The sequence below is a fragment of the Myotis myotis genome, unplaced genomic scaffold (assembly GCF_014108235.1).
Source record: "Myotis myotis isolate mMyoMyo1 unplaced genomic scaffold, mMyoMyo1.p scaffold_m19_p_23, whole genome shotgun sequence".
NCBI classification, from domain to species: domain Eukaryota; kingdom Metazoa; phylum Chordata; class Mammalia; order Chiroptera; family Vespertilionidae; genus Myotis; species Myotis myotis.
Window position 1 is genome coordinate 1,155,350 of NW_023416328.1, and position 20,367 is coordinate 1,175,716.

At 58.8% G+C, this 20,367-nt stretch overlaps 2 protein-coding genes across 3 annotated transcripts in view; one reads left to right on the forward strand and one right to left on the reverse strand.

Annotated features, from left to right (window-relative positions):
• KIF7 (kinesin family member 7) overlaps nucleotides 1-7,998 on the forward strand; it is a 28,127-nt gene extending 20,129 nt beyond the window's left edge. The window contains exons 11-19 of one of the 2 annotated variants that reach the window (XM_036355722.1): nucleotides 759-961; nucleotides 2,701-2,898; nucleotides 3,541-3,666; nucleotides 3,767-3,943; nucleotides 5,156-5,371; nucleotides 5,783-5,989; nucleotides 6,696-6,894; nucleotides 6,978-7,124; nucleotides 7,253-7,998. In XM_036355722.1, the coding sequence (XP_036211615.1) occupies nucleotides 759-961; nucleotides 2,701-2,898; nucleotides 3,541-3,666; nucleotides 3,767-3,943; nucleotides 5,156-5,371; nucleotides 5,783-5,989; nucleotides 6,696-6,894; nucleotides 6,978-7,124; nucleotides 7,253-7,578 (1,799 nt within the window). In that variant the 3' untranslated portion in view covers nucleotides 7,579-7,998. The remainder of the gene's footprint in view (nucleotides 1-758; nucleotides 962-2,700; nucleotides 2,899-3,540; nucleotides 3,667-3,766; nucleotides 3,944-5,155; nucleotides 5,372-5,782; nucleotides 5,990-6,695; nucleotides 6,895-6,977; nucleotides 7,125-7,252) is intronic. The other variant, XM_036355723.1, reaches the window with a different exon arrangement.
• A 152-nt stretch (nucleotides 7,999-8,150) lies between these two features.
• The window catches only part of TICRR (TOPBP1 interacting checkpoint and replication regulator), a 49,996-nt gene continuing 37,779 nt past the window's right edge, over nucleotides 8,151-20,367 (reverse strand). Inside the window, exons 18-22 of the mRNA XM_036355721.1 lie at nucleotides 20,076-20,210; nucleotides 19,460-19,617; nucleotides 9,190-11,122; nucleotides 8,987-9,112; nucleotides 8,151-8,534 (exon numbers count right to left, since the gene is read on the reverse strand). Coding sequence (XP_036211614.1) covers nucleotides 8,425-8,534; nucleotides 8,987-9,112; nucleotides 9,190-11,122; nucleotides 19,460-19,617; nucleotides 20,076-20,210 — 2,462 coding nt within the window. The 3' untranslated portion in view covers nucleotides 8,151-8,424. The remainder of the gene's footprint in view (nucleotides 8,535-8,986; nucleotides 9,113-9,189; nucleotides 11,123-19,459; nucleotides 19,618-20,075; nucleotides 20,211-20,367) is intronic.

The window sequence follows — 20,367 nt, forward strand, 5'->3', positions numbered from 1 at the left end:
GAGGCTTAAGTGTGTGCAGGCTCCGGTGTGTATTCATTTTAGCACGTTTTTGCCAAAAATGCTAGTTCATCCAGTGTCCCGGGGTCACTGTTATGGATGAGGCTGATTTAAAAGGTGAGTCGAGCCGGGCTGGTGTGGCTCAGTGGTTGAGCGCGGACCTATGAACCGGGAGGTCACGGTTCAATTCCCGTCCTGGCACATGCCTGGGTTGCGGGCTCCATCCCCAGTAGGGGGCGTGCAGGAGGCAGCCGATCAGTGATTCTCTCTTATCATTGAGGTTTCTCTCTCTCTCTCTCTCTCTCCCTTCCTCTCTGAAATCAATAAAAAAATATTTTTAAAAAATTAAAGGTTTGCCGAAACCGGTTTGGCTCAGTGGATAGAGCGTTGGCCTGCGGACTGAAGGGTCCCGGGTTCGATTCCGGTCAAGGGCATGTACCTGGGTTGCGGGCACATCCCCAGTGGGGGGTGTGCAGGAGGCAGCTGATCGATGTTTCTCTCTCATCGATGTTTCTGGCTCTCTATCTCTCTCCCTTCCTCTCTGTGGGAAATCAATAAAATATATTTAAAAAAAAAAATTAAAGGTGAGTCAGTGTAAAGCGAAATCCTGAGTAGATCATGGTTTTGGTGGATCAAAGGCTGGGCAAACCCCCGGGTGTGTGTCCGTGGCTGACGGGTCGGGGGAGCCTCCCAGGGGACCCAGCGGACGGTCCGGTGGGGGACGGGCGCCCGTGCTGACCGCCCCCCCCGCCCCTCCCCAGGGAAGGCGGCCCAGGCCCTGAACCGCCAGCACAGCCAGCGCATCCGGGAGCTGGAGCAGGAGGCCGAGCGGGTGCGGGCCGAGCTGAGCGAGGGGCAGCGGCAGCTGCGGGAGCTGGAGGGCCGGGAGCCCCAGGACGCGGGCGAGCGGTCGCGGCTGCAGGAGTTCCGCCGGCGGGTGGCCGCCGCCCAGAGCCAGGTGCAGGTCCGTGTGGGACCCGGGGGGCAGCGGTGGGGCCCAGGCCGCGTGCGGGTCCTGGGCTGCGGTGCGGACGCCCTGCGGGCCCCCAGGCTGAGGCTGGTGTTGTGTCGGGGCCGCAGCGCCAGGGGTGGGCTCAGCCTTAGGCAGAGCCAAGGAGGGGAGGCAGGTCCTGCTGACACCCCACCCCCCCACCCGGAGGGTGAGCCGTGGGTGTGGGAAGAACATGGACCCTCCTCATGCAGCCTCCCCCCCTGCCCTCGTCCGTCCGTCTGTCCTTCCAGCTCCCATTCCCTTTCCTCTCCGCCCATCTTCCCTCTGTCCCCCCGCAGCCTGCGTCCCTCTGTCCCCCCGCAGCCTGCGGCCCTCTAATCCAAGCATGTCAAACTCACAGGCTCACACGGGCCCAATAAACAAGGTTTGCGTGGATGTGGCCACAAAACAACAGAAGCTTCCGTGTTCATAGAAATGTGGGTTTATTTCGATAGAGACACGCTGAACGCAAAGAGACACGCTGAGATAAACGAGTCATCGGTCACATACAATAGAACATTTTAATAAAAATTAATATTTTTCTTGAACATTAGCTAATCAGACGCTGAATAACTGCACAATTGAATAAGCGTCAGGCAAATAAACCTGTTTTTCTTGTTCTCCGAGAGCGAAACATTTCCTGTGGCGCCCACCAAGCACGGCCGTCCAGGACTAATGACGTGGCCATCGGCGGCTAAAATATTCGCTGCCGGTATTAGTGGAGAGGAATGGTGCGCCTGTGCGTAAGGCGCGTTAGGGAAATGAATGCAACATGATAATAGTAACCAGTCATTAGGGTAGGTCGTCATTAAAAATTATGTAAAACAGGATATTGTGAAAATTAAGTTGCGAAATTTTTATTACATCATTTCTTTTTTTTTTTTTTTTTTTTTTTTTTTAAATATATTTTATTGATTTTTTACAGAGAGGAAGGGAGAGAGATAGAGAGTTAGAAACATCGATGAGAGAGAAACATCGATCAGCTGCCTCCTGCACATCTCCCACTGGGGATGTGCCCGCAACCCAGGTACATGCCCTTAACCGGAATCGAACCTGGGACCTTTCAGTCCGCAGGCCGATGCTCTATCCACTGAGCCAAACCGGTTTCGGCACATCATTTCTTACATACATTGGCTGTGCTGCAAAAATACTCATTGTGGGCCACATGCGGCCCGCGGGCCACGAGTTTGACATGCCTGCTCTAATCCGTGCTTATCAGCTGATGTGACTAACCGTCCATTTACCCCTTCACCTTTCCCTCTTTCTGTTCCCTTCCATCCATCCCTGCATCCTGGTTTTCATCTTTCCATGATCCGTCCCATCCACCTTTCTGTCCATCCATCCTGCAGTCCCTCTGTCTTTGCAGCTGTCCATCCACCCTTCATTCCTTCTTTGCTCAGTCGGGCGGCCAGGACACCATCAGTAGAGCCGTCAAGTTGCACGGGCTCTGGGAGGGGTTTGGGTTTGAATGCCAGCTCTGCCAGTTTCTCGCTGTGTGTCCTTGGTCAAACAACCCAGCCATGTGCCCTTGACGGGAATCGAACCCAGGACCCTTCAGTCGGCAGGCCGTTGCTCTATCCACTGAGCCACACCGGCTGGGCCCATCCTCCCGCTTTCCCGTCTGTCTGTCTGTCCCTCCGCCCGCTCCTCTCCCTGGGTCCTGCCCCCTGTTGAGCGGGGCGCTCGGCCCACGGAGGCTGTGCTGGGCGCAGGTGCTGAGGGAGAAGAAGCAGGCGACCGAGCGGCTGGCGTCGCTGTCGGCCCAGAGCGAGAAGCGGCTGCGGGAGCTGGAGCGCAACGTGCAGCTCATGCGGCAGCAGCAGGGCCAGCTGCAGCGGCGGCTGCGCGAGGAGACGGAGCAGAAGCGGCGCCTGGAGACGGAGATGAGCAAGCGGCAGCACCGCGTCAAGGTCGGCCCTCCCGAGGGTCTCTCCCTGGAAACGGGGGGGAGGGGGGGTTACAGGAAAGTCAAGGCCAGGGTCACCAGCCCTGTAGGCGGCGGGCACCTCACCTTGTAGGAGCCCTGCCAGTGTTTGCTTCGTGCGCTGGTCCCAGCGACATGGGGCCGGGGGTGTGGGGCCGGGGGGGGGGGGGGGGGGGAGGGGGGGGCTGTGCAGGGCTGAGTCCGGAGGGGCAGGCGCACCTAGGCTCCGGCCAGAAGCTGGCCCCGCCCTCTCCCCAGCCCCTCCCCTGTGCGCCCCATCTGTGCCCCCCTCCGGCCCCCCGCGCGTGCTCCTGTACACCCGAGTCTCTCCCCTGTGGACCCTGAGTCTCTCCCCTGAGGCCCTCCAGCCCCTCCCCTGCGGCGCCCAGCCCCTCCCCTGCGGTCCCCGAGTCTCTCCCCTGCGCGCCCCCAGCCCCTCCCCTGCGCTCCCCGAGTCTCTCCCCTGTGCGCCCCCAGCCCCTCCCCTGTGCGCCCCCAGCCCCTCCCCTGCGCGCCCCCAGCCCCTCCCCTGCGCTCCCCGAGTCCCTCCCCTGTGCACCCCAGCCCCTTCCCTGCGTGCCCCAGCCCCTTCCCTGCGCGCCCCCAGCCTCTCCCCTGCGCACCGCAGGAGCTGGAGCTGAAGCACGAGCAGCAGCAGAAGATCCTGCGCATCAAGACCGAGGAGATCGCGGCGTTCCAGAGGAAGCGGCGCAGCGGCAGCAGCGGCTCGGTGTTCACCCTGGAGCAGCAGCAGGTGGGCGCCGGGCACCCACAGCCGCACCTGGGGAGTGGGTGCTGCCCGCACAGCAGGCGTGAGCGCTGAGCGCCCGCCCCGCCCCCTCCATCCCCCTCAGAAGATCGAGGAGCAGAAGAAGTGGCTGGACCAGGAGATGGAGAAGGTGCTGCAGCAGCGGCGGGCGCTGGAGGAGCTGGGGGAGGAGCTGCGCAAGCGGGAGGCCATCCTGGCCAAGAAGGAGGCCCTGGTGCAGGAGAAGACGGGGCTGGAGAGCAAGCGCCTGCGGTCCAGCCAGGTGGGGGCCGCCCCTGAGTCCGGGCAGGTGGGGGCCGCCCCTGAGTCCGGGCAGGTGGGGGCCGCCCCTGAGTCCGGGCAGGTGGGACCCGCCCTGCTGGGCTGTATAAGCCTACGGATCCTGCAGGTTCTGCTGCCAGGGTGGAACCTCTCCAAGTACCCTCCCCACAATTTGTTCCCCTCCTTTTTCTTTTTTTAACTTTTTAAAAAATATTTATATTTTATTGATTTTTTTACAGAGAGGAAGGGAGAGGGATAGAGAGTTACAAACATCAATGAGAGAGAAACATCAATCAGCTGCCTCCTGCACACTCCCTATTGGGGATGTGCCCGCAACCAAGGTACATGCCCTTGACCGGAATCGAACCTGGGACCCTTCATTCTGCAGGCTGACTCTATCCACTGAGCCAAACCGGTTGGGGCCTTTTTTAAACAATATTTTTTTAAATTGATTTCAGAGAAGAAGGGAGAGGGAGGGAGAGAGAGAGAAATAGCAAGGATGAGAATCATTGGTTGGCTGCCTCCTGCATGACCCCTGCTAGGGATCGAGCCCACAACCTGGGCATGTGCCCTTGACCAGAATTGAACCCGGGACCCTTCAGTCTACAGGCCGACGCTCTATCCACTGAGCCAAACCGCCCTGGGCTGTTCCCCCTTTGTAACCCCGGCTCGGGGACTGCCCAGGCAGAAGGAGCAGCAGGTAGACAGGGTGGGTGGTGAGGGGCCCAAGGAGGCAGCGCCCTGGCCCCCGGGCTTCCTGGTTCCCTGGGGGAGTAGGATGTTCCTGGGCCCCCTTCACGTTGCCGTGGGATTTGAGGGGTGTCAGACGCAGAGCCCCGAGCCTGTCCCAGCAGCGGGTGCAGGGCCCAGGGTGCTGCTGGGTTATCCGTGTCCTGTGGTCCTTCGAGCCCTCGCTTCCTCCCACTTCAGGCTCCCGGAAAGGCCTTTGGGGTTTGGCCCCTAATTTCCCATAATTCCCATCACAAACTCAAGTCACCTCAGTGAGGGGCCACCCCCCACCCCGCTCTGCCTTGGTCCATGTGTCCCCGTCAGGAGGGCCTCAGCCTCCGCTTGTCCGCACCCTCCCGGCCGTCTCTGCCCCCCCCCCCCCGCCCCCAACCCTGCCCCCGCCCCCAGTCCAGCTTCTGCAGGACCGAGAGGCCTGCTTAGCATCCGACAGGTGGCCCCTCCCCTGACGCCCGGTGCCGCCCAGGCCCTGACCGAGGACATCGTGCGCGTGTCCAGCCGGCTGGAGCACCTGGAGCGGGAGCTGTCGGAGAAGAGTGGGCAGCTGCGCCAGGGCAGCGCCCAGAGCCAGCAGCAGATTCGCGGGGAGATCGACGCCCTGCGCCAGGAGAAGGACTCGCTGCTGAAGCAGCGCCTGGAGATCGACGGCAAGCTGCGGCAGGGCGGCCTGCTGTCGCCCGAGGTACGCCGGCCTGGCCCACAGGGTGGGGCTGGAGCTTGGACCGGACGGCCCTGCTCTAGCCCTGGTCGGGGACACGGGCCGGGGCTGCCGCTCTTCGTTCCCTCCATCTGCACCGGACTCCGAATCCTGCGTGCACTGCGCCGCCCCACCTCTCAGCTCCCCTGTGGGCATGAGTCCTGCCAGGCCCTCCCTCAGAGTAGGGTACTCCCAGCTCCCCGAGTGCAGAGCCCCCCAGAGGCAGAGCCCCAGCCTCCCCAGGGTCTGGCTGTGACAGCCCAGGGCAAGGGGACACTTAGGGGTCAGTTGTGGCTGTGTGCTAGGACTTAGTTGTTTAGGAAATGGGGAACCCCCCACCGTGCATGCCAAGACCCCGGAGGTCACCCCCACCCCACGCATGCCACGTCCCCGCAGGAGGAGCGGACGCTGTTCCAGCTGGACGAGGCCATTGAGGCCCTGGACGCGGCCATCGAGTACAAGAACGAGGCCATCACCTCCCGGCAGCGGGTGCTGCGGGCCTCGGCCTCCCTGCTGTCGCAGTGCGAGATGAACCTCATGGCCAAGCTCAGCTACCTCTCGTCCTCCGAGACCAGGGCCCTCCTCTGCAAGTACTTCGACAAGGTGGGGCAGCGCCAGCCCGCTCCGCCCGGAGCCCGGCCGCCTCATTCTCTCTCTAAAGCAGGGGTTCTCAACCTTCTGGCCTTTAAATACAGTTCCTCATGTTGGGACCCAACCATAAAATTATTTTCGTGGCTACTTCATCACTGTCATGTTGCTACTGTGATGAATCGTCATGGAAATATCTGATATGCAGGATGGTCTTAGGCGACCCCTGTGAAAGGGTTGTTTGATCACCAAAGGGGTCGCGACCCACAGGTTGAGAACCGCTGCAAAGCCTGTTCTATTTAGTGAGACAGACCGTCTCCTCCACCCCCACCTCCCCTCCCTTCCCCTGCCCTCCCCGCCTGATTGGCACCTTCAGGGTGGCCTTTGCCCGTCACTGGCTCTCAGCGGGATGAGTTTGCCGGCCCCAGGGGACAGGTGTCTGCGGGGCTTTGTCACAACAGTAGGGGCAGCGGCCAGGGATGCTGCTCAGCTTCCTGCCACACACAGGACAGGCTCACATGTCCGTGTGGAGGCGGAAATCCTGGCCCCCTGCAGCCCTAAGGTTGGAGGTGGGGACGGCCAGTGACACTCCTGACTTGGGAATCACTGCCTGGAGTGCCGTGAGGCGGCTGAGGCCTGCGGTTTCTCAGTATCTGTTAGCGGTGGGCACTGCCCCTGGGCGAGGGCGCCTGGATCTGAGCCTGGGCGGCGGCCTCGGCAGGTGGTGACGCTGCGCGAGGAGCAGCACCAGCAGCAGGTGGCCTTCTCGGAGCTGGAGATGCAGCTGGAGGAGCAGCAGCGGCTGGTGTTCTGGCTGGAGGCGGCGCTGGAGCGGCAGCGCCTGGAGACCGACCGCCAGCTGACGCTGCAGCAGAAGGAGCACGAGCAGAAGGTGCAGCTGCTCCTGCAGCAGAGCCGAGGTGAGGCCGCCTCCCAGCCCCGCGCCCCCGCCCCCGCGCCCCCCAGCGCCTGCCGCCCGCCACCCTCCCCTCTGTCCCCCCAGACCACCTGGGCGAGGGGCTGGCCGACAGCAGGCGGCAGTACGAGGGCAGGATCCAGGCCCTGGAGCGGGAGCTGGGCCGCCACGTGTGGGCGAACCAGGAGCTGAGGCAGAGGCTGAGCGGGGGCAGCGCCGCGGGCCAGAGCCGGGGTGAGCGCTCGGGGCCTTGCCCATGGCGGGTCGCGCCCCCCCCCCCCCCCCGGGTCATTTTGGGCGCGGGAGCTGGGGCTGAGGAGAGGCTGCCACCCCCTTTCTGACGAGGGTGTCGTCCGTGACAGGTGGGGAGAAGGTCCTGTGCCCGGAGACCCGCCAGCCGCCTGGAAACGAAGACGAGCTCTGGCAGCCCCCCCTCGCGGAGGGCGCCCCCCGAGCCCGGGAGGAGGTGCGGGACCTGGTGCACGCCCCGCTCCCGCTGACGTGGAAGCGCTCCAGCCTGGGCGGTGAGGAGCAGGGCGCCCCGGAGGCCGCGGAGCCCCCCCTGGGGCGAGTGCTCCCTGGGGGGGAGGCGGGGCCGCCCTGGAACCTCGGGCCCCTGGCGAGGCCCCGGCGGGAGCGGCGGAGGGCCAGCCCGGGCATGATCGACGTGCGGAGGCACCCGCTGTAGTCCCGCCGCGCCTTGGGGCCGGCCTGGCAGGTACGGTGCCGCGTGCGGCCGCCTCACCATGACCACCGGCCGCGTGAACTGGCCTCTAAGGCGGATCCCGCCACCCCCTCCCTCCAACTGCGGGGCCCACGGCCACCTCTGGCCCGTTCCGGGCTCGGGACCTGCACCGGCCACAGGACGGCCGTGTCTAGATGGGCACACGGACCTGGGAAAATGGGGGAACGTTTTGTAGAATTTTGTGAAACCATTTTATAATAAATGAGAGCAACGGCTTGAGAACCGGGGTTCCCCGCTGAGTGTGATGGAAGCAGCTGGGGACACAGCAGCTCGGAAGCGAGTCAGGCTGGGGACGCTGTGACTCCGAGACCCGGTGCGGTGCGTCTCCCCAGTGGCGCGAGGCCTGTGCGGGGACGGCTCGGGCACAGCCAGACCCCTGCGTGGCTGCCCACGAAGCTCAGGGCAGGTCAGTGAGGCGCCGGCGGGAACATTCACAGACGCCACACCAAGTACAGAGGTAACTTTATTGTCGGAGGGAAGGGAAGCGCCGCCCCGGCCTGTCCTGGGGTCCTTCCCTTCAAGACAAGGGAGGCCGCGGGTCGCGGGCCTGGACTGGGCTCCTGACCTGACAGGGCCCGTCTGGCTCCGGCCCCCCAGGCAGCCTCAGGGGCAGCCCAGGGCCTGGGAGGTTGAGGCTGGGACCCAGCCCCCAGCTCCTTGGTGCCCACGGGCACCTGTGGGACCTGCTCCCCGTGCAGACAGCGTTCCCGCGCCCAGGGAGCAGCGGCCGTGTGTAGGGAGGGGCCGGGCAGCTCTGTAGTGTCTGGTTAGAGGCCTGCCGGCCCCCTTCTAGCTGATCAGCTTCTTCCGCGAGTACGTCCTGCTGACGGGGCGGGTCCTGGAAAAGGCTCGGCTGAACGGGGAGTCCTCCGTGGCGGGAAACACATCCGAGTCCTCATCTAGAGCCAGGCAGACGGGCAGCTGAGGGCGCAGAAGAGGCTGGGCCTCCCCGACTCCCCGCCGCCCCGCCTGCACCGGCTCTGCTTTGTCTCAGGTCCGTGGGGTCTCGTAGGCTGCCGTGGCCTCAGGGGCGGGACCACGGACGGCCCCTCCTGCTCCCCTGACCAGCGCGGAGGAACCGTCTAACCTGCAGCACAGGCTCAGCGCTTTCCGAGGCTGCGGGCGGCCTGTCACGGCCGCGCAGACACGGGAGGAACGGCTCAGCCCCCAGGGACTGCCCCGTGCGCCGCCTGCCACCGCTTTCAGGAACCTCAAGTGTTTGGTAGGACTGTGGGTTTCCTGGGTGGGCACCGCGCACGGCACTGTCCCTACGCCTCCTGCAAAACGCAGCTGCCCGGCAGCCCTGCGCTCAGCCCAGGCCACCCCACGTGTGGGCCCTCCCACGACTTACCGGGGGCGTCCTTGCCCTGCGAGGCGAGCGTCTTCCCGTGGAACAGCAGCGGGGACTGCGTCAGGGCCTGGAGCCCGCGGGCAGAGAGGCCGCTGCGCACCGCACGGCCGGGAGGGGGCGTGGAACCTACAGCAACGGCGGGCGGTCAGCACGGCCCGAGGTGCCCCAAAGCCCAAGCCAGGCCCAGCGCGGTCACCACTCACCCGAGACCCACGGCTCGTCGTCGCCTGCGGACGGGAGCTGCTGCAGGTCCGGCCCTGGAGACCTGGCCTCGCCCCGAGGCTCTGGGTCCTCTCTCCGCTGGCCACAGGCTCTCTTGGCTTCACACTCGGCGTCCTCAGCTGAGAGCAGCCTCTTCCTGGGGCCCCGCCCAGACGGCCCCCAGGGGTAGGCATCCTCGGAGGCTGGCACCCCATCTCCGGCTCCGGGAGGGGACTGGTCTGGCAGCTGACACACCCCCTCGAGCTCAAAGTCCCCCAGGATGCGAGTCTTGTGGAGGCCAAGCTCCAGGTCCAGCTCTGTGCCCTCCGGCCGCAGCAGCGACCCGCCCGCACCAAGGTCTGTGCCCGCGTCGGCCCTGCCCACAGGGGTGCCCAGGCTGCCGTCCACCGCCCGCTTCCTCCGCGGCCAGTCCTTGATCGTGTCCGGGGTTGTCTTCCCGCTGTGCTTGGGAGATGGTGTCCAAGGAACCCCAGTGTCTGCCTGGAACGGGCTGGGGGTGCTCGAGTGGCAGCGGGTGGGGGTGCAGGACTGACAGATGTAGGTCTGTCCGCCGTTCTTGCCGGGGCTGCTGTGCGCGGGGCGAAGGCAGGGGGGGGACGTGTAGGTGTCGGGTCTCGAGGCCTTGCTGCCCCTGGGCACGGCCAGGCCGGGGGGGACACTTGGTTCCCTTCTCAGCGGCTCGGCGTCTGGCCCCGGGCTGGTGTCCACCTTCTTGATTTGAAGCCTGGGCAGCCCCCCAGCCTGCACGTCCAGCTCCACCTCGTAGGCCTGGGGGTGGGCAGGGGCCTCCGACAGCTGAGCGGACACTGGCAGGCGCTCGAGCGGGGCCGCACAGCGCAGGGCGCCAGGGGGTGTCCGGGGAGAGCGGGGCGCAGGAGGAGGAGTCCCAGGGTCAGAAGGCTGCTCCCCGGCAACCGCCGGCCTTAACCCCTCGCCGTCTCCCAGGGGAGCACTGTGGCTGTTCCCGTCCTCGGCTTCGCCCGGGACAGGGAGGGGCTCCGTGTCACTTGCAGCGAGCACAGGGGAGGACGTGTGCCAGCCGGTCCTGCAGCCAGGCCCGGGGTCGCCGTGCCCTTCAGAGGGCGGAGAGGGGCCCCCCTCCTGCTGCTGCCTCCTGGTGTCTGTGCCGTGGGCAGGAGCGGTGCAGGGACGGGGCTGGCCCTCCAGGGAGCCCCTCTCGGGACTGGAGGTGTTTCCCAGCCTCGTCCCCCCTTCAGGAGCGGGGAGGGGGCTGTGGCTGGCGTCAGGCTTGGCTCGCCCTGAGGTCCTGGGGGGCTCTCTCGCGTCCAGTTGTCCAGGGTGAGGGGACTCGGCCGAGGCTGTCCTGGGGGGACTCTCGGGAAAGCCACCCGCAGGGGAGGCGAGAGGAGACGCCAGCGGGGAAGCGGGCTCGGCTATGTCCCCTGGTCTTGTCGGGGTTTGACCAGGGTTCACTCTCCCTCTCTGTGCCGGCTCCTCGCCCCAAGAGGCTCCGAGGTGGTGGGGGTGCTGGGGCTTCTGAGTCGGAGGTGTAGCCACGCAGGCAGCTTCTCTGGGCGCCCCCCAGGCTGCCGGATGCGGGGTGCTTTCTGGACTGGAAGCCACTGAGGGCAGCCAGGGGGGGCTCTGCAGAAGCCGCAGGGGCTGGCCGCCCGGCCTTCGGGGAGTTCTTGGGCTCGTTCCCAGGGGAGAGGCGCCACCTTCGGGCAGGGGTCTTCCGAGCAGAGAAGCTGAGTGGCGGCCGTGGGGCGCGGAGTCCTTAGGGGACTGAAACAGGCCCTGTCTGGCGGGTGTGCGGGCTGCACAGGGCTTCTGCCGCCTCTGGGGGGAGCACAGGGGAGTCTGCGGCGTGCGAGGGGCATGAGGGGGCCTTCGGGCATGAGGGGGCGTAGCTCTCGGAGAGCAGGGAGGCTTCCAGGAACTCTTCTTAGGCGTCTGCAAGGAAAACTGAGTTTAGTGGTTGAACGCGGTAACCCACACTCTCTAGGAACCTCTGGGGCGATTAGAAAGGCGAGTGGGAGATCGGCAGGCTGCCGAAGGCACGATCTTGGCAATGACCCGAGTCCACGGCCACAGCAGGACTCGCCGCTGCTTGGCCACGTTTGCTAACGCCAAGCGCACAGCCAGCCCGTCTCCCTGAGCCCAGTCATCTCAGTGTTTGCATATCTCACTCGGGCACAGCTCAGCTAACCTTCCTCCTACAGGACACCGGTCCCCGAGGCAGCCTCTGCTGTCACACCACCGGCCGCACACCCACGGCCACCAGGGGATCACTGAGCACCTACTGTGCGCCAGGCAATGCGTGTGTGTATGTGTGAGTGTGGGGCGGGGGAGCGTGGGACACACACAGAGGGCACCAGAGAGGAAATGACTCCCCGCATGGCAAGAGCCTGCAGACCCACAGGTCAGGAGCCCACACGCCTCCCACGGCTGCACCCTGACGGGAACACTGCCTGCTAGTCGGGTGCTCACGGGGGGTGGACGGGACAGTGCGTGTGGCTAATGCAATGTCAGGAGCCTGCATGGGGCCAGAGGGAGCTGCAGGACAGCTCGCTGTTAGACCAATGGAGACCGGGGTTGGGGCGGGATCAGGGGGGATACCCAAGAAAGAGTATCAACAGGTGAAGGGGGCCCAGCTGGTGTGGCTCAGTGGTTGAGCATCGACCTATGAACCAGGAGGTCACGGTTGGATTCCAGGTGAGGGCACAAGCCCGGGTTGTGGACTCCATCCCCAATAGGGGGTGTGCAGGAGGCAGTCAATGGATGATTCTCGTGATTGATGTTTCTATTTCTCCCTCCCTCACCCTTCCTCTCTGAAATCAATAAAGATAAACTGGGTTAAAAAAGGATTTGGGGGTGGGAGGGAACTGTGGGTATAAAAAATTATGAGTAAAGGTAAAAAAAAACAAAAAACCTTTAATATCCCGCTCTTGCTCCCCAAGAGGTTCAGAGACAAAAGACAGGTAAGCAAGAAAATGTTCTAATGTTGGGTCTCAGCCTAGTTTGAAATAAAAATGGTGAACTGTGAATGCCACCCCCAAATCTGAAATCTACGCTGTGGAGACAAGGAAATCCACTTGCTGCAGGTGAGCAGAAAGCAGGTGAGTGGCCTCTCTAGTCTGTCTCAGCTCTGAGCCCCCTCTTCTCTCCTCACACATCTCTCATCGCCCTTTCATCTTCCCGACCTTCCCCTGCTCTCCTCTCTCAGATGTCTCTCCCATCTAGTCTCTCTGCAGTCTCTCTGTCTCTGATTTCATTCTTCTCCCTCCTCTCTCTCCCTCCATGAATTCACTCCTATCCCACATCTCCTGTCTTCTCTCCTTGGTCTCATCTTTCTCTCTACACTCTCCCCCCTCCCCCCTCCCTCTCCTCTGTCTCTTGTTTCTCTCTGATCCGCTTTCCTCTCTCTTCCCAACTTTCCTCTATTCTCTCCCATCTCCCTGTCTTCTCTGACGTCTCTTCTCTCTGTTCACCTCCCTCTCTGAACTCACTCTTCTCTCTCAACTTTCTCTGATCTGGCCTCTCGCTTTGAAATCCCTTCTCCAATTGCCCTCTAGTCTCTCATCTCCCTGATCTCTTTTCTGCTTCCTGCTTCTCTCTCAGATGCCCACCACCCCTCCCCACTTTCTCAGAACTCATTTCTCTGTACCCTTCCCGCTCTCCCTCTCATCTTTCTGTCTCTTTGATCACTTCTCTCTCACTTTGCTCTCTCTGCCTCTGTGACCTCGTCTCTCACCTCTCTCGGTGACCGCTGTCAATATAGCTCTTCTCACTGTATATTCTTCCTTCTCCTCTCTGATCGCAGTCTCCTCTCTTATTTCTTACTCCCCTCTCTGCATCTGTCATCTCCGTAATGCCACTCTCTTCTTTCCGAGGCCCCTCTCTTTCTCTTACCCCACTCTTCTCTCTCCTTCCCATGGACCCTCTCTAATCAGCCTCACATCCCCCCTCTGAGCTCCCTCTTCTCTATCTGTGAGCACTTTCTCCGCTCTCTAGCATCAGTGTCTCAGCCCTCTCTTCTCTCTAATCTCAATACCTACTCTCCCCCTTTCCCACTCTTCTCTCTGAATCTTTTCATCTCTATCTTCCCTCAGTTCTCTCTAATCCCACTCTTCTCCCTCATCCCTCTGAAATCTATCGTCTGCCTTTCATTTCTCTTTCTAATTTCCCTCTATCCTCTCCTATCTCTGCGCATCTCCTTCTCTGCGCATCTCCTTCTCTGCACTTATTCTTGCTCTGATCTCCGGCTCTTTATTTCTCTGAGCTCAGTCTCACATCCCTCTGCTGGCTCTAAATTCTTTCCTCCCTCATCTCCTCTGACGTCTCCCTTTCCGCTCCTTCACTCTGACTCTGACTCTCTCCTCTGACCTCCCTCGTACCTCTCCCCCCATTCTCCTCTCCTCAGAACTCATTTTCTCTCTTTGATCTTACTCTCTTCCCTCTCGGCCCTGTCTCTCCTCGCACATCTCCCCTTTCTCTGAGCTCTCACTTCTCCCTACTATCTGACCTGCCTCTTCGTTCTGATGTCACTCTATCTCATCTCTCTCTCCATGCATCTTCTCTCGCTCTCTCCACTCCCTACACTTTTATCTCAATCTTCCTCTCTCTCTCTTCCCTGAGCTCCCTGATCGCTCTCTGAATTGTATGCTGTCTTTCCTTTCTCACTCCCCCGCTGAGCTCCCTCCTTCTCTCCTCACGAACTTTCTCTTTCACCCCTCTGACCTCTCCTCCTTCACTCCTCTAACTCCCCTCTATCCCCCACTCTCCTCCCTCTCCCCTTCTGAGAACTCATTTTCTCTTTGATCCTGCGCTTTCCCTGTCTTTTCGCTCTCCCTCTGCTTTCTCTGAGCTCCCACTCTTCTGTCTGATTTCCGTCTTTCCTTTCCCTCCTCACCCCTCACTCTGCCTCCCTCTCTGAACTCATTTTCTCTGAGACCGCTCTCATCTCTCCCTGCCCCATCCCTTCTCACATATCGCCCTGTCCGCTGTCTCTGTCTGTGCTCCCACTCTTCGTCTCTGATTTCATTCTCCTCACTTCTCTCTCCCCCTCTCAGAGCTCACTTTTTGCTCTTTGATCTTACTCGTCTCACATCTCCCTATTTTCTGTCTGACGTGCCTCTTTGTCTCATCTCTCTGCGCTCACGCTTTCCAAGCTCTCTCTTCTCTACCTCCCCGTGCTCCCTCTGATCACCTCTCTGAGCTCCCCCTCTTCTCTCTGGTTTCATTCTTCTCACTTCTCTCTGCCTCCGTGAACTCTCTCTACTCTTCCTTCTCCTGCTCTGCTTCCAATCTCTTCCCTGTCCTCCGTGATCTGCTTCTCATTTCTTACTCCCTCCATCCTCCTCCTCCTCTCCTTCTCTCTCTTCTATTCCTTACTCCCCTCTCTCCTGTCTGCTGCCTTCTCTCTCAATCATTTCTCTCACTCTCCCTCTGATCTGCATCATTCCCTTGTCCCTCCCTCTGGGCTCCCTCTGCTTTCTTCTCCCACCCTGTGATCTCCAACTCCCTCATTCCCGCTAAACTCCTGCTCTTCTCTCTTCCCCCCATCTCATGCTGCGTTTTATGTGCCCCCACTCTCCTTCCTCTCCCCTCTCCTTCCTCCTTTTCAGAACTCACTTTCCTCTCCCTGTCTCTTCTCACATATTGCCCTGCTCTCTCTCTGAGCTCCCACTCTTGTGTCTGATTTCATTCTTGTCACTTCTTTCTCCCTCTGCCCCTCTCCACTCTTCTACGTTCTTTTCTAATTTCTTGTCCCTGCACCCTGATTTCCACCTCTGAGATCTATCTTCTGCCTTTCCTTTCTCTCTCCTCACTCCCTCTGTTTGACCTGCCTCTTCTCTCTGCTGTCACTCTCATTTCTCTCCCCGTCTGACTCTAAATTCTATCTTCTTTCTCATAAATTCTCTCATCACCTCTCTTAACACTTTCTTCTCCTCTTTGATCATCTCTCTGAGCTCTCCCTTTCTTTTCCTTCTCTCCTCTCTCTTCGTTGTTTTCTCTCTGATGACCCATTACTGCCTTCCATTTCGCGCTCTAATTTCCCTCTCTCTTCTCTATTTCTCCCCCCTCATTTTTCTCTCAGATCCCATTCTCCTGTCTCTCTGTCTCTCTCCTCTCTTGGTGACCTCTGTCAATATCGGCCTCACATCTCTGTCTCTCACCCCCCTCTGATCTCCCTCGATATGTCTCTTCTCTATCTGTGAATACTTTTCTTCTTTACCATCAGTGTCCCAGCCCTCCCTTCCCACTCTTCTCATCTCTGTCTTCCCTCGTTTCTCTCTCACTCCCTCTCATCTGCCACATTTCCTCTTTAATCTCTGAGCTCTCTCCACTCTTTCCCTTATCCCTCTCTTCCCTCTCTACCTCTTCTGCCCTTCGTTTCTCTTTCTAATTTCCCTCTATTCTCTCTGGGCATCTCCCTGACGCCTCTTCTCTCTGGGCATCTCCCTCTCTGCACTTATTCTTGCTCTGATCTCCGGCTCTTCTCTGTTTCTCTGAGCTCAGTCTCCCATCCCGTTATTGTCTCTGCATTCTCTCCTCACCCATCTCCTCGCTGATGTCTTCTCTCTCCCTCACTCTGACCTCCCTCATCTCTCCCCCAACTCTTCTCACACATCTCCCCTCTTTCTCTGAGTTTCCACCCGTCTTTCTTTCTCTCTGATGTCACTCTGTTCTCTCATCTCGCTCCCTCTGTGAACTTTCTCTCTCGCTCTCTTCTCTGACTCCCTCATCTCTCTCTGAACTGTATGTTCGTTCATTTCTTACCCCCCAGCTCCCTCTACTTTCTCTTATCCCAGTCGTCTCTCCTCTATCCAATTCCCCCTCCTTCTCTCGTCATGAACTCTTCTCTTTTTGATCCCTCTCTGATCTCTCGTTACTTTCTTTCCCACTCTTCTCCCCTCTCAGAACTCATTCTCTTTGATCCTGCTCTTTCCCGGCTTCTTCTCCCCTTCTGCTCTCCCTCTTGAATTCTCTGTGGCCTCTCTCAATGTATCTCTTCTCTCTGCCCACTGTTCTCCCTTCCTTCTCTCTGAACTCTGATTTCCGTCTTCCTTTCTCTCCTCATCCCTCATTCTGACCCGACTCTTCTCTCCTCTATCTGATCTCCCTCCCTCTCTGAGACCTCCCTTGTCTGCTTCTCTCCATAACTCTGTCTTCTTTCTGTCTGAACTCTCTCACCTCTCAGTATGGCTCTTCTCTCTCTGAGCTCTCGCTTCCTGAGCTCTTCCTCCTCTCTGAGCTCTCCCTCTGATCTGTCTGTCTTCCCTCTCATCTCCTGCTCTTCCCTATTTCTCTGAGCTCAACCTCTTCTCCCTTTGAACTCCCTCCTCTCATTTCCCTCTGTTCTCTCTCGGGTCTCTCCCTCACTCTGACCTCCTCCATTCCCTCTTTTCTAACCTTCTCTCTGATCTCATTCTTCTCATTCCACTCTCTTCTATTTGTCACTTCTTTCTCCCTCTGACCTCTCTTCTATGTTCTTTTCTAATTTCTTGTCTCTGAACCCTGATTTCCATCGCTGAGGGCTATCTTCTGCCTTTCCTTTCTCTCTCCGCACTCCCTCACTGACCTCCCTCTCTTCTGTGAACTATTCTCTCTCATCTGCTTTTCTCTACTCCTGCCTTCTCTATTTGACCTGCCTCTTCACTCTACCCTTTTTTTCATAAATTCTCTCATCACCTCTCTTGACACTCTTTCTCCTCCTCTGGCTTCATTCTTCTCACTTCTCTCTTCTCTCCCCTTCTACTCTTTTATCTCAACCTCTTTCTCTCTCTCTCCCCTGAACGCCCCAATCTCTCTGAGTTGTGTGCTGCTTTCATCCCCCCCCCCCCCCCCCCCCGGCGCTCCCTTTACTCTCTCTTACCCAGGCGTCTCTCTCCTCTATCCAGTCTCTCTGAGCTCCCTCCTTCTCTCCTCATGAACCCTTTTCTCCTTTTGATCGCTCCCTCTTCACTCCTTGATGGAGCTCATCTCCTTTAACTCCCCTCTATTCCCCTGATTTCTGCTGCTCTTTCCCCCACTCCTTTTCCTCTCCCCTTCTCAAAACTCATTTTCTCTTTGATCCTGCTCTCTCCTCACTCCCTCTCATCCCACTCTTCTCTCTCCTCTATCTGATCTCCCTCCATGTCTGAACTCTCTCCCAATCAATCTCAGGCTCTTCTCCCTGAGATCTCTCATCTCCCTGAGCTATCTCACCTCTCGATATATCTCTTCTCCTCCTCTCTGAGCTCTCCCTTTCCCCCCTTCTTCTTCTCTAATTTCCATCAGTTCTCGCTCTGATCTCCTCCATTCCCTTTTTTCTGTTTCTGATCTCCCTCTCTCATGTCCTTCCTCTCCCCTTCTCAGAACTCATTTTTCTCTTTGATCTTACTCACTTCTCTCTGATCCCATTCTTCTCACTTCACTCTTCTATTCTTGACTTGCCTCTTCTCTTGATAAATCTCCTCTCTGAGCTCCCTCTACTCTTTCCCTTACCCCACTCTGATCCTTCATCTCCCTATCTTTTCTCTCCCACACCCCGATCTCCAACTCTCTCATTCCCTCTAAACTCTTCACTCCTGATCGATCTCGCGCTCTTCTCTCTTCCTACCTTCTGTGCGCCCTTCCTCCTTCTCAGAACTCACTCTTTTTTTTTTTTAATATATTTTATTGATTTTTTACAGAGAGGAAGGGAGAGAGATAGAGAGTTAGAAACATCGATGAGAGAGAAACATCGATCAGCTGCCTCCTGCACACCTCCCACTGGGGATGTGCCCGCAACCCAGGTACATGCCCTTGACCGGAACCGAACCTGGAACCCTTCAGTCCGCAGGCCGACGCTCTATCCACTGAGCCAAACCGGTTTCGGCCTCAGAACTCACTCTTATCTCTCTCTTTGATCTTACTCCTCTCACATCTCCTCCCCGTGCTCCCTTTGATCACCTCTGATGGCTCTCTCTCACTCTTCTCTCTGCCTCTGTGAGCTCTCTCTCTCGACACTCTTTCTTCTCCTGCTCTGCTTTCAATCTCTTCCCTGTCCTCCGTGTTCCTCATTTCTTACTCCCTTCATCCCTCTCTCTCTTCTTTCTGTCTGAGCTCCGTTGCTCATCTGTCTTTTCTCTCCCTGAGCTCCCACTCCTCTTTTCCTACCTCATCCCACATCTCACTTTCCCCTCTCTCTATTGGCTTCATCCGTCTCTCCATCTAGCTTTCCCCTGATTTACTCTGAACTCTCTCAACTCCTCCTCTCATCCCACTCCTCTCTATCTGGTCTCTCTCATCCCTCTTTGAAATATATCTTCTGCCTTTCATTTCTCTAATTTCCCTCTATTCTCTCCCCTCTGCTGAGCTCCCTCTCTTCTCTCCTAAATCTGCCTCTCCCGCTGATCTGTCTTCTAGTTCTTACTCCCCTCTCTTCTCCTTCTGTCTGCTCCCCCTTCTCTCAATCATTACTTTCTCCCTCTGATCTGCACCATTCCTTCTCTCTGATCTCTCGGCTACTCTTTCTTTGCCCCCACTCTTCTTCCTCCTTCTCAGAACTCATTTTCTCTCTTTGATCTTACTCTCTCATTTCTCTCTGATCTCACCTTCCTCTCCCTGCCCCGTCTCTTCTCTCTCCACTCTTTCTTCTCCTCTCTGAACTCATTCTTCTTTGATCTCTCTCTGTTCTAATTTTTTGTCCCCGATTTCCATCTCAGAGATCTGTCTTCTGCCTGTCATTTCTCACTCCTCACTCACCTCCCTCCGTTATCCCACTCTTCTATCTGATCTCTTCCTTCTCTCAAATCTAATTTCCCGATCTTCTTCTCTCTGAATTCTCTCTTACGCTGATCTTTCTCTCCTTTTCAGAACTCATTTTCCTCCCTGATTTCATTCTTCTCACTTCTGTCTTTGACCTGCCTCTCCTCTCCCTCTGCGCTCTGTCTGTATTCTTTCTTCTACTCACTGTCCCTGATCTAAAGGGCCTTTTGTTTTGCAGACGCACACGGCTGCTCACACGCAGGCCTCACTGTGGGAGCCTGCCTGGTGCACTGAGGCCGACCTCTTCACTGACCAGACTTGCTCTCAGGACTAAACGCTGGGGCAATGAAATATGGACAATCTCCAACTTTAAATAAAAGTTTTAAAGGCGGGTCCAACGTTTTGCCAACCTAACGCTGCCTGTTGGAACTTTCACCTCAGCTGGTCACTAAGGAAGGCGACTCAGCACCGTGAGCCTCCCCGTCACTGCGCAGTGTCTCCCTGGCCGTCTGTCTGCTCCCCGAGACGGTTTTAAACACGATAGACGTGTCCTACCTGGTAAGCTGTCGGCATCTCAGAGGCCAGCGTGTCTCCGGAAGGCCCTGTACGTCGAGCCGCGCCCTCCTCCGAGGGCCTGACCACCTCGGACACGGCCCCGAAAAGCAGCGTCTTCGGAGACCGAATCCTCGGGATGGGAGGCGATCCTCTCTGGTCTGCAAGGCGAGAACAAGGACAGCGTCTCATTCCTCCACCGCCAGTCGAACAGGAGGGGGATGACGTCAGCAACCACTACGATCATGCTCCCTCCCCGAGTGTTAATGAGACTGCGGGTAACCCCAGGCCCTATGGTAGGAAACATTATCATGTGTAATTATAAGAGCAAAAGAGACACAGATACCGCCTTCCCCTGGGACGCGTGTAGAACGTGAGCACAGGCTGGGAATCACAGGTCACGCTCTCTGCAGGGGATGCATTCCTCATGGGAATGGTGTGGGCGGCTGCTGTCAGACTCCAAAGGGATGATGCGGATCATAAAGACCCCGGATTGCTCCTCACCCGAACCTCAAATACACTCACCGGCTCTACTTCTCCCACATCACGGCCACATTTCACGGCTTTTCCCAAAAATACTCCCCACCAAGTCAGCGTGGAAGCAGGGCAGGCACCTTACCTGACTGGCTTTGCTGAGACGAGTGAACCCTCTGCACACTTCGAGGCTGCGGCTGAGACGCAGAATAGAAGGGACCAGATTTCGTCCTGCCCAGTGCCAGCTGCTTGATGCGAGGGCTTCTTCTCAGACTCACCTCTACAGAAGCAGAGCCACAGCCGTCAGCAGGGAGACACGCCACCTGACCTCCCATGTGCACGTGAGCCACACTCATGTCTCACTAAATGCAGACAGGAGCCTGACACGCCACTGGCTGAGACTTCATTGTTGTAGCAAAGATAAGAGGCATGCGCTA